Here is a 12,020-nt window from a genome sequence, read left to right on the forward strand (position 1 = left end):
GTTCTATTCCTAAATAGGTAGGGGAATTTAAAAAGGAAAAACCTGGGTACTCAAGAGGATAAAACTGGGGGGGCACTGGGGGGGCAGCTGCCCCCCCCCCCTGCTGGCGCCCCTGCTGATGTTTTTAAATTGTCTTCCTGACTTTGTAACTTTCCTTTAAAGCAAAAAGCAGCTTTGCTCTGTGTGACTAGAAACCTTGATGATGTGAACTTATCAGCACTGATACAATGTAACCAGTGGACCAGACTCTGGACTGACATTTATTCAAACAAACAAACAAACAAACAAACAAACAAACAAACAAACAAACCTGCAGTCAAACGGAAATCCCAAACAAACCCAAGAAAGTTTTTATCAAAACGAAAAGATCAGAAGAACATCTGGAACATTTGTAGCGGTGAAGAACTTTAGAAGTCATGTAAACACAGTAAATAATAAAAGTAAACAAAGTGTGAATGTGTTGGTGCATAGTGGTCCGGAACACGGAGCACAGACCTTCAGAGTCCAGTCCGCTTGGATCCAGGTGATCTCCGGTGAGAAGAGGCTGTCTTATCCCCTCGTCTTCGGGGGACATGTGACGGGACATCCCCTCTCCTCCTGGGGCTCAGGTGTCACCGTGGACCCCGAGCTAACATCAGTCAACTTCATGCAGAGCGCTGACTCCCAGGCTAACGCTGAAGCTAACTGGTTCAAAGGAAGGAGGAGCAGGAAGTAAAAAAAGACAGTTGGAGATTAGCACCTCCTCCAGACTCCCATCTGTAGGAGGTGCGGTACTAATAAAACCAATGAGGTGTATTATATACACTAGAGAGGCTACCCACGTCAAGAGGCTGGGGCCAAGATATGCTAAGCGCGACGCCATCTTGAAACAGTCAAGGGATGGGGCTGTTCAAATGATGTAAACCAGAGGTTCTCAAACTGGGGTCCCAGGACCCCCAGGGGTCCGCGAGTCGTATCTTGGGGGGTCCTCAAAAATCTTCAATGAATTGTTCATTTGATTTTTATTTTAAGAAAATTATGGGATAAGATAACTGTCAGAATATTGTATGTGTAAGAGTCTAAATTTGGACATGTAAGTCTATAAACGTACATAAATTTGTTACAACTTTGCCACATTACAAGTACAAATCAAATTTACAAGTACAAATCAAATTTACAAATACAAATCAAATTTACAAATACGAATCAAATGTACAAGTACGAATCAAATGTACAAGTACGAATCAAATGTACAAGTACGAATCAAATGTACAAGTACGAATGAAATGTACAAGTACGAATGAAATGTACAAGTACGAATCAAATGTACAAGTACGAATCAAATGTACAAGTATGAATCAAATTTACAAATACGAATCAAATTTACATGTATGAATCAAATTTACAAGTACGAATCAAATTTACAAGTTCAAATCAAATTTACAAATACAAATCAAATTTACAAGTACGAATCAAATTTACAAATACGAATCAAATTTACAAATACGAATCAAATGTACAAGTACGAATCAAATGTACAAGTACGAATCAAATTTACATGTATGAATCAAATTTACAAGTACGAATCAAATTTACAAGTACGAATCTAATTTACAAGTTCAAATCAAATTTACAAATACGAATCAAATTTACAAATACGAATAAAATTTACATGTACGAATCTAATTTACAAGTACAAATCAAATTTACAAGTACGAATCAAATTTACAAGTACGAATCAAATGTACAAGTACGAATCAAATTTACAAATACAAATCAAATTTACAAGTACGAATGAAATTTACAAGTACGAATGAAATTTACAAGTACGAATCAAATGTACAAGTATGAATCAAATTTACAAGTACAAATCAAATTTACAAGTACAAATCAAATTTACAAATACAAATCAAATTTACAAGTACGAATGAAATTTACAAGTACGAATGAAATTTACAAGTACGAATGAAATTTACAAATACGAATCAAATTTACAAGTACGAATCAAATTTACAAGTAAGAATCAAATTTACAAGTACNGCAAACAAAACAGTAAAATAAGTCATGATTATAAAGATATTTGTGTTCTTGACAGAAACAAAAAAAATTTTAAAATGCAAACTAGACAGGTGATACTCGGTACACTACTAGTACATACTTGATACTCAACAAACACTAACAGGGTATGTACTAGTACTTAATGGGTCCTTTCCACCCACATACTGGATATGGTTGGGTAGGTAAATACAAAGTATGCCTTGTACTTACACAATGCTTTCTTGGTAAGTACTAAATAATTACACAGTACACCTGATACTCACTGGGTATYCAATATTAAATACCCAATACTTACCTGGTTTGTACCAAATACTTGACTGGTATTCACAGGTTATGTATTTGCTTCAGTACCTGGGCACTTTCCAGATATATACCTTGTACTTTACTTGATCTTGCATACCAGATACACACCTGGTATGTAACTGGTAATTACTGGGTATATACACCAGTTGCTGGGTACTTTTAAGTTATGTTGGATACATACTTTATACTTACTCAGTAAGTATATAAGTATATGARGTATATGAAATACCTACTTCATACTTACCTAATGCTGCACTTATACTTACAAGCTATGTACAAGTACCTACTGGGTACTTTAGAGATATACACTGGTTATTAAGTACTTTTCAGGTATATACTTAATACATAGCTTATCTTGAGTTTATAAACACTGAATAATTACCTGGTAAACCTGGTACTTATTTTGTATGTAATATTACATAACTGATACCTAGTACATGCCTACTATGCATCTGATTCCTAATTGTTATACTTACAGGCTATGTACTACTGCTTTATTTAAGTACTTTCTGGGTATAAATGGATTGTATATCTTGTACATATCTGGTACCTCTTCTGTCAGTAAATACCTGATACTTACATGTAATCCAGTATGTACTAAGTAATTACCTACACCTGGTACTGACCAGATTAATTAACTTGTACTTACTGGGTATGTATCTGCTATATACTTTGTACTTACCAGATACTTACCTGTTATTTAGGGATCAGGCTGTGGTAGAAGTTGCCCTGTATTTATCAGGTGTGTACTCTGTCACGTTCTTGTTTTAGCAGCTAGCTGTATCACTTTTACACTGAAGCCACTTAAAAACTGAAACATTTCTTTAAATGATTCTATATTTTTAACGATGAGACCAAATTAATTTATATGTGAAATACCACGAGGTCATCGTGTCTTACAGTATATATATTTATAATCGTATTGTTTTAAAAGTTTCTTTTTTAAATGAGACAAAAGTGAAAAGCTGCTGCTAACGACCAATTAAATAAATGTAATGAGTTCCTGTGTGTCTCAGTGGGACTTGTGTTTACTTCTCTGTCTGACTGCTGTAAACAATGAGCTGAAAGCTGAGCGCTGCCGGCAGGCYGCACGCCTCACAGATCTGCTGCTGCTGCTGCTTTATGCATCAGATTGTTGGGACTGCAGAAACCTTTGTGTCCCTGCACCTCACAGCTGTTACTGCACACAGTTTGTATTTTAAATATATTTTGTTTGTAAAGTCCTTGAACAAACACAAGATTGCAGAAGTTTCACTGCTCTTCATTTTCTGTTTTTGTTTTAATTTAAATAGATTCTTAATTGGATWATAGGCAGTGGTGGAGAAAGTACTCAAACACTGTACTTAAGTAAAAGTACAGATAAACAGATAAGAATGTACTCTAGTAAAAGTAAAAGTACCACATTAACATTTTACTTGAGTAAAAGTAAGTAATTGCTTTTAAAATACTTAAAGTATTAAYAGTAAAAGTACTTGRTTAATGTATTCCCTAATGGTCTACAATATCATGAAGTGTGCCTACTGTATGTATATTTTAATACATCAATGGAGCCATTTTAGTGAACAAAGCTGCAGATAATGCARAGTTTTGTGTTAACCCTCTGTGACACTGTTCACACTTGGACTTGTGATTCTGCATCATCACATATTGTGACAACAGCTGCAGAAGATGTAAARTCACCACCAACCTCCTCTATCAAATCTCAACAAGTCATTTTTTTGAACCAGTTAAATAAGACCATGAACGGCACATTTCCTCCGTGGTGGAAACCATTATGGGCACGCTGCTGCTGCTCCGCTTTTTCATGAAGGAGGGTGTGATGGTACTTTCCTGCTTTGTTCAATGGACCAATTACAGCAATTCCCCCTCTCGCCACTGATTATTTTCTAACAAAAAAAAAAAAAAAATCAACCACAAATAAAATAAAATAAAATAAAAATAATAAATCAACGTGACATGAATGTACAATGTTCAACGCATTACAGAAATGTGATGGAGTACAGATACTTAATGTAAAATGTAGTGGAGTAAAAGTCAAAAGTAGCCATGATGAAATCTACTTAAGTAAAGTACAGATACATGAAAGATGTACTTAAGTACATCAAGAAAGTACCTGTACTTAGTTACATCCCACCACTGATTATAGGTTGTGATTCTTGGAAAATGCAGGTTACATCAGGAAAAGAATAATTAAAGTTAGGTTTGCATACGTTTTCACCCCCTAAAGCCCCGCCCATGACCTTCAGCAGCTGCATATGAAACCAGACCCACCTGTGAGCAAACTGAATGTCAAACGATGGGACGTCCAACAAAACTCAGAGCAGGTGACCTTCCTGCTGCACAAACCCAAACCAGCAGGAGGGTGAATCAGAGAAACTTTTAGACTAAAGCTGTGTTCCAGTCAGATCAGAACTGTCGCCGGACTGATGTTGGTTCTGAGTCGGAAGTGTTTCAGTTTCAAACTTAGAACGTCAGAAAAAGCTTTTCTGTTTTTTCGCTCTGCAACAAAGCCACAGCAACATATCTCCTGATAATCACTATAAATTACTACAAGTATGTCTGACTTAATGTAAAGTAAACTACACTGAACTGCTAAAAAACCACAAAAGTAAAGAGTTTCGTGCGTGGGGCAGCCATGTTGAAATGATGATGTAATACATGCTCAGGCTGCTCGGGTATGGTTGTGTTGCACCGACCTCGCGACTCAAAGCTACGACATCAGGGGGCGTTCCAGTTGATGATTATAAGTCTACCAGAAACTACGACCTCAGGAGAACTGGGACACAGCAGAAAGAGAAGTCTGATGGGAACYTTTAGAATTTCTGAGCTCAGTTTAGAATGTGAGAAAATAAAATTGTTGCACATGTATTTATATTATGACAGTGTTTCAGCTATGTTTTGTCTTATGTAATGTACTGCACATGTGTTGTCACGTTGTTCTGAATTGTTTTAACTCATGTTGTAAGTTTCCAGCAGGACACCTTTAATGTGTCATTTCTTCGAGCCTTAAATTCACACACTGCTGTGGTTTCTGCACAACTGGATCGCAGAATATTTGTTTTGTTGCTACTAGAATGTGAACATGTAAGAGATGATAAAACAGGAAGTACAACCACATTTTAAGSTGTTCTTCTTTGTAAAGAACAACCAAAGAACAGGATCTTAACTGAAACTAGGAATATTTGCTGCTCAGATAAGAACCGCTCCTTGCATGTCAAAGAGGAACTGGTTTTGGACTGGTTTTTACTGGAAGAGTATAAAAGATGCTTCACTGGAGCTGTGTCCTCAGACTCAGCTTGTATTGCTGTACGCATGTTGACTCTTATTTTATTGCAATAAAATTACTCAYAGACCATTGTAGCGAAGAAAGCTGTAATTATGTATTTAGTTTAACAGACATGGAAAAGTTTTTTCCACCACACGAACACATCCCCTCAGTGAAGCACGGTGGCGGCAGCATCATSGTGGGAAACTGGAAATATGGATTGTCCTCTTTCCATCAGAACAATGAGCTCAAACACCACCTTCACTTCTAGATAAAACRACAAATCTTCTTTTTATCAAGGTTTCTGCAGCACCTGTGTTCCCTCCATGTTTTTATTGTTCTTGTCACCAATTATTCTCTGACTTCTCTGATCTCAGACAAACCTGTTTGCGTCCTCCGAGCCTGAATAAATTCACTGTCGCCTCGGTGAYTTATCTGCTAATTACATGCAGACTATCAGAGCGAACAAAGCTCTTCGTCTGAGGTGAACAAAATATCTTTAAAGTTATAAAAGCAGGTTGAGAGCTAGCCTGTTAGCATCAGACTAATAAACAATGCCTGGTTTAAAACAAGACCCTGCTTTATGTCTGCAAACCCTCTTTTTGTTCCCTCCGTCAACATTAGGCGTCCTTTTTAATTAAGAAAGAAATGAGTAAGGATACAGCTTTCTCCATGCAAATGGAACTCTATTTGCATTGCAACGACCCAAATTTGCATTTATAGTGTTTCACTAAGCTTATTTGGTGGTGGTGTGTGTTTAATCATCAGGGATACTTCTTGGAAAGAAAAGACTCATTAAAGTCTTGTAAAGTCTGCCATCACTGTCGCTGTTRGTCAGCGCCAAAGTAAAGGAGAAAGCATCTTCAGATCCAAAGTTTTGATGAGGTTAAGCCCGTTGCAAGTCAATCACTTGTTTGTGTTGAAGGGACTCGGAGAACGAGGAGATTTATCACAATCATTGTGCTGACACAAACCGTGGACACGCTGGATGTAAATAACAGCTGGAATGATTCATTTACTTTAAAAAGTGACACAGAGAGCGACGAGTGAGCTGAATGACAAGTAGTGAGTCTGATTTCATTATTAATGGAATTACTCTGTCCTGTGTTATTATGACAGTGATAAAGACCTGCTGCCAGGTGGATGAACTTATCCACAGCTCCTGAGCTCAGACAACATAAATCAACAGCTTCACCTTTTGAATCAGCTCCTTCCTCACCACAGTGGACCGGAGCGAGCTCCTCATTARTGCAGACAATGCCTCAGTCTGTTGAGGCACCTCCTGCTCCATCCCACCATCACTGATAAGACCAAAAACACTTTCACAGAACAGGCCTCTGGATGCCCCATCCACACAGTTGAAGCCGGCTCTCATTGTCGCAGTTGTGTCACGAAAATCTCATTTTTTTTCTTGCAGCTTCAAGTCTTCTGCCCGTTCTTGACACAGCTTTTCATCTTTGTCCTCATAAGAAGTGATTGTGTGGTTAGTCAGAAGTTTGAGGCATGTTTGTTTGACTAAAAGTGTGTGGATGCTGTAATCTGACTGTGGTACCCAGAATAAACCATTTATAAAAATAGTCAAATGGCCAAAAACACATGGATGGYGATAAAATAGACGTCTTAACTGACACAGGTCTGTGGCCAAAATAATATGTTTCTGAAATTGTTGTTCCACAGAGTAAACTCCAGAGGGAAGAAATCTTGTTCAGTGACATATCCCCCTGTGGGAGGGGCTTCCCAGGAGTCTCAGAAGCTATGAAAGGTTCYCACAAAAACAAACATCGACCAACATTGTGACCGCTCCTCGACTATTTGGCTTTGGATCACTTGGCCCTTTACATCCAGGGGAGGAGCTTAGACGTTTTGTGTTGGATTATACACAGGTGGCCAAGGTGTTTGTTTTTTATTGGGGCGGGGGGGGGGGGGCACATACAAATAAATAAAATTATTTGAAAATTCAAGATGGCCTCCACAGCTAACTTTAATTCAACTGTTTTAAGAAGTATTGAGCTGAAAGTTTGTGTGTGATCGTAGCTAACAATGAGCCAAACGGATGTGGATTGTTGGTCCTAGGTAAGATAAATGTTAATGCTAATGCTAATTTTCCAACAGGGCTACAATTTAGACATTTTTAAACACACACAGCTGAAAATTAACATAGTAGTAGCAAAGAAAAAACTTACAAAATCTTAATCAAATGCAAAATCCAAGATGGCTGGCAAGGCTAATTTCAAATGCCTACAACTTYGCCAGTTTTCTGGAATTTGGTGCGTTGGTAGCCAAATTTAATCCCCATGATATTTTGAAAGCTAACCCAGCTAGCATCTAAAGTTTCTCATTGAAATGCCACATGAAAACCTCAACCTATTTTTCAGTCATTTGGGGGGGCGGCACCACCCCTGTGACTCCACCAAAGTTTTGGCCTCSTGGCTGTCTTATGGGATTTGTGAATGGACCGAGGATATCATCATTTCATCACATTGCTGAGCTGCAAAACTTACCTGTTTCAGCTCTGTTACTACCTCTCTTTGTGGCACAAAGGTGCATTAAGGTTGGCTTCGACCTCCCCACCCTCTTCATCCATCTCCTGCAAATATTTTGAGACATATCAGAGAGCCTCTAACAAACCCCGTCTCCAACAGTCMCCTGGCTTTAAAGAGCTGAGCTTAAGCTGAAGGTTAATTCTGTGGTTTGAACAGGTAAAGGACCTGCAGGTGAGTTGAACTAAAATCACCTCACTCAGTGCAAACACAGTAAATCCACTGCAGTGAGACAAAGTTTCTGCTCTGGGACAAAGTTAAGCCGCAGTCAGAGACAGTGACATTGACTGAAGGCTCATTTCTTCATAAAGCCGACAGAAATGAGGAGAACAAAAGCAGCGCTGACGCTGAGGCAGCAAAGTGAGAAGAAATCCACTGTGGATGTCTTGATGTGAGGAATATTGATGTGCTGTACTCAGTCTCTGGATGCTCGCCACGAAAAAAAATACTCTGGAACTAATCCACACATTTGGGGATAAATCAATGCGGGTAATGGCAGCTGTTCATTTTTTTATGGAACTGAATTGTATGAAAATAGCACCGTGGCATCACATTACCTTCTTTTATTTTTTATTTCATTTTTCCTTTTTTTCAAACTGCGGCCTTCGTGATTCAGCAAACCTTTCAGATCTATGGTTTTAAAACTGTTTTTGTGTTATTAAAGTTATTTTATCGTGTCTAAAAACACTTGCACCTTGGAGCAGCAAACCCAGTTTCATTGTAATGCAAATTWWAAAATTCTGATTCTAAAGGACTCCATTTACAGTCCAAATTAATGCTTTTTAACATAGTAAAATGAACACAGTCAATGATGTACTATTGCTCAGACTATGGTGAGTAKAACTCTCAGCTACCACCACACCCAAGTTTAGCTCAATATCTGTAAAATTCACTGAGTTGRGGCCATTTTATTGTTGGCTGATTGTCATTAGCTGTGGCAGCCATCTTGAATTGGTTTGGATGGACATCCTGGAGATTCAAACAGACACAACTGTTCAGTAAAACACTTGAAAGAACCCAAATTATTTATTTCAGATGCTTCAACAATTGATTTTGTCCAGACTGTATCAGGCCTGTTAAAGCTGCACTTGTTCTGGGATAGGTTGATTATAGTGGTTTGGCGTAAGCCTCGGCGTGGTTGTTTTGTAATTATTGGCTAAAGACAACCAATGAAAACACACATAAGCCTACAGAAGTCYTTGACATTTTACCGCCATGGAAAAACTTGTGACGTGATTAAAAAAATCAATCACTTGAACGTCCACGATRCCTGGAAGACTTTTGGTTGCTTTTTAATGAATATTGGCATCATAGCACAAAGCTCAACATGCAGCAGTGCATAAAGATGAGGAGCTTAAAAATAAGGATCTTTCATTTAAGCTGTGTAAAACCCATAACACCCTCTCTGGCAGTTGGTTCTGTGCCAGGCTGAATSTAAGAAAAGACTGCCAACTCAATAAAACCAGTGAATAATGACGAATCAACCTCTTAACTATGTCTGACTRCCTGAACACTCCRGGAGGTGGTACCTTTTACATCAGACGTTAAAACATAACCAGATTTTCCTCTTTCATGTCCTCACAGTTATAGTCTGTCGAACAGAACAACTTCTTTCAAGCAATTCCTTCAAAACAGCTTCAGTAATTCCATTTATGMTGTCAAAAGCAGTTTTTTTAGACTCTTATTGGTCAGAACACATGTTACCTGACTCTGTTGACCTGAGACTGACTTCCTCTTTCAGTGGTTGCTTCCTGTCACCAGCAGCCTCCAATGGTTTTTTCTCATTGCTATTTTTCACCTTTTTTTTCCTTTAAGTCACCTCCCCCTCATCACATTAACATAGATTATTATTATTTTTAACTTAGAATAATATTAAAACATGTATTTTTGCCAAATAAAACAAAACGTAACAGCTTCCCACTCCCTCTTTATCAACGGTTATAATGATATAAAAACACATTTTAAGTCAAACACTTGGGACACGAGTTGATCTCACTTTTTCTCACGTTTTCAGAAGCTTATTGAAGCTGAAGTGATTTAGTTCCTTCTCATAAAAAATTAGATATTTAGTTATTTCAGCTCTTGTGTTTAAAGCAAACAGAACCTGGGTTGTTGCTACAATCTTCAGGACACAGAAACGTGTCAGGTGAGACATTACGAACAGATCCACCATCTGCAGATTGGTCTGTTTTATATGGAAATGAGCTCCGAGCCTCCATGTTGGAACATGAAATGAAAATGTCACCTTGGCGCTGACAGAAGGCAGCAAATGACTTTAGTTTAGCTTCTCRTTCGTCTTTCATGTGGGAGAGAGAGGAGAGCGTGATGAAAAGCAGAAGCAGGCGGCAGCTTGWTGCTTTATTTTGTTCTGCGGTGGAAAAGGCCGGAGAACACAATGCTTTCAAAAACATGTCGCCTCCTTTCATTTTTCCTTCAGATGCCTTTTTTAAAGGAAGCTCCTTCTTAAAGAAGAAAGAAGCAGAAAACAGACGCCTTTTTTTTTTTTTNGAACTGAGGAGTGACGGTGATGCGACACTATTTATATGTGCAGGCGGAGCCTGACATCTGTCGTCATCACGTCACCTGCCTAAAGGCGTGATTAGAGGTGGCTTCAGCCAGGACACGCAGGAGCGTGGTTCCCATACATGATGTTGTACCGAGTGAATTGACTGAAAGGGAACACCTAGCTCCTCCCTGGAACTCAATCAGCAGCTGAGCTCCTGCCCTCCCCTGAAGCACTGTTTGAAAATGTGCTGAAGTGGGAGTGTCAGAAACAGTAGGAGGTTCTTTAAGGGACCGAGGCCAATTTCAATGTATTTAGATACACTACAATGCAAAGCCAAATTTATTTTTGATATCTTACAGCTTTTTCATAACAGTTAGTTGATTGTGGTATGGAATTCAAGTACTGTATGTGCCTGGAAAATACATCATACCACTTCTTTAAAATTTGGCATATACACAATTCTACTTCAATTCATCCATCATCTATACCCACTTATTCCTGTCAGGGTCACGGGGGTCACTGGTGCCCATATCCAGCAGTCACAGTGGGAGGGTCGGGGTACACCCTGAACAGGTCGCAAGTCCATCACAGGGCCAATTCAGTTTATTTACATAACACCAAGTCACAACATACGTCATTTTAAGGCACATATCAAAAAAACAATCCGATGAAGCCAGCAGATTGCATTGAATCACTTCGGCACAGTCTTTTTACCAGTTAGATTCCTCCGTGCACAACGCCCGTTTTATTCTCAACCCGTGAGTTTTTGTCCATTTGACTGTCTTTATAAACCACTGTTTCCTGGTACAACAGTCGGCTCTGGAAGCAAATCGTTTTTTTTAAGCGAGTGGTTGAAGCAAAATGCAACGCACAAACACTCCCACAAACTTCCGACCAATCACACAATGAAGTTCTTATGTGGAAGTTCGACCCGCGGGTTGTGTCAGAAGCTGCCAAAATATCGACAATGTGAACGGAATGACGTAATTTTCGTCATGAAACTGCGACAATCCGAACCTAATTCAGCACTTTGGAGGGAGTATGCAGTGGCACGGACAGAAACTGGAAGTTGGTTCCACAAGAGAGGAGCTTGATAACTGAAAGCTCTGCCTCCCATTCTACTTTTAGAAACTCCAGGAACCACAAGTAAACCTGCAGTCTGAGAGTGAAGTGCTCTGTTAGGAAAGTATGGAACAATAAGATGTTTAATATATGATACTCACAAAAAGTTAGGGACATTCAGCTTTTGGGTGAAATTTCAGGACGAGCCTAAAATGCATTTAAACCTTTACTGTAATGAATGAGGGATTGAGTTTCACAGAGCCAAACACCGAAGCAGTTTTAACAAGTTTATTTAAATAGTGAGTGC

The 12,020-nt window shown here is 38.7% G+C and overlaps 1 protein-coding gene across 1 annotated transcript in view; it reads right to left on the reverse strand.

Annotated features, from left to right (window-relative positions):
- Positions 1–816, reverse strand: part of sv2 (synaptic vesicle glycoprotein 2) — a gene marked incomplete in the record, with an annotated part of 32,346 nt that extends 31,530 nt beyond the window's left edge. The window contains 1 exon segment of the mRNA XM_014021009.1: positions 496–816. Within this exon segment, the coding sequence (XP_013876463.1) occupies positions 496–586 (91 nt within the window).
- Between the last annotated feature and the right edge of the window lie 11,204 nt (positions 817–12,020).

The sequence above is a fragment of the Austrofundulus limnaeus genome, unplaced genomic scaffold (assembly GCF_001266775.1).
Source record: "Austrofundulus limnaeus strain Quisiro unplaced genomic scaffold, Austrofundulus_limnaeus-1.0 Scaffold275, whole genome shotgun sequence".
Classification (NCBI taxonomy): domain Eukaryota; kingdom Metazoa; phylum Chordata; class Actinopteri; order Cyprinodontiformes; family Rivulidae; genus Austrofundulus; species Austrofundulus limnaeus.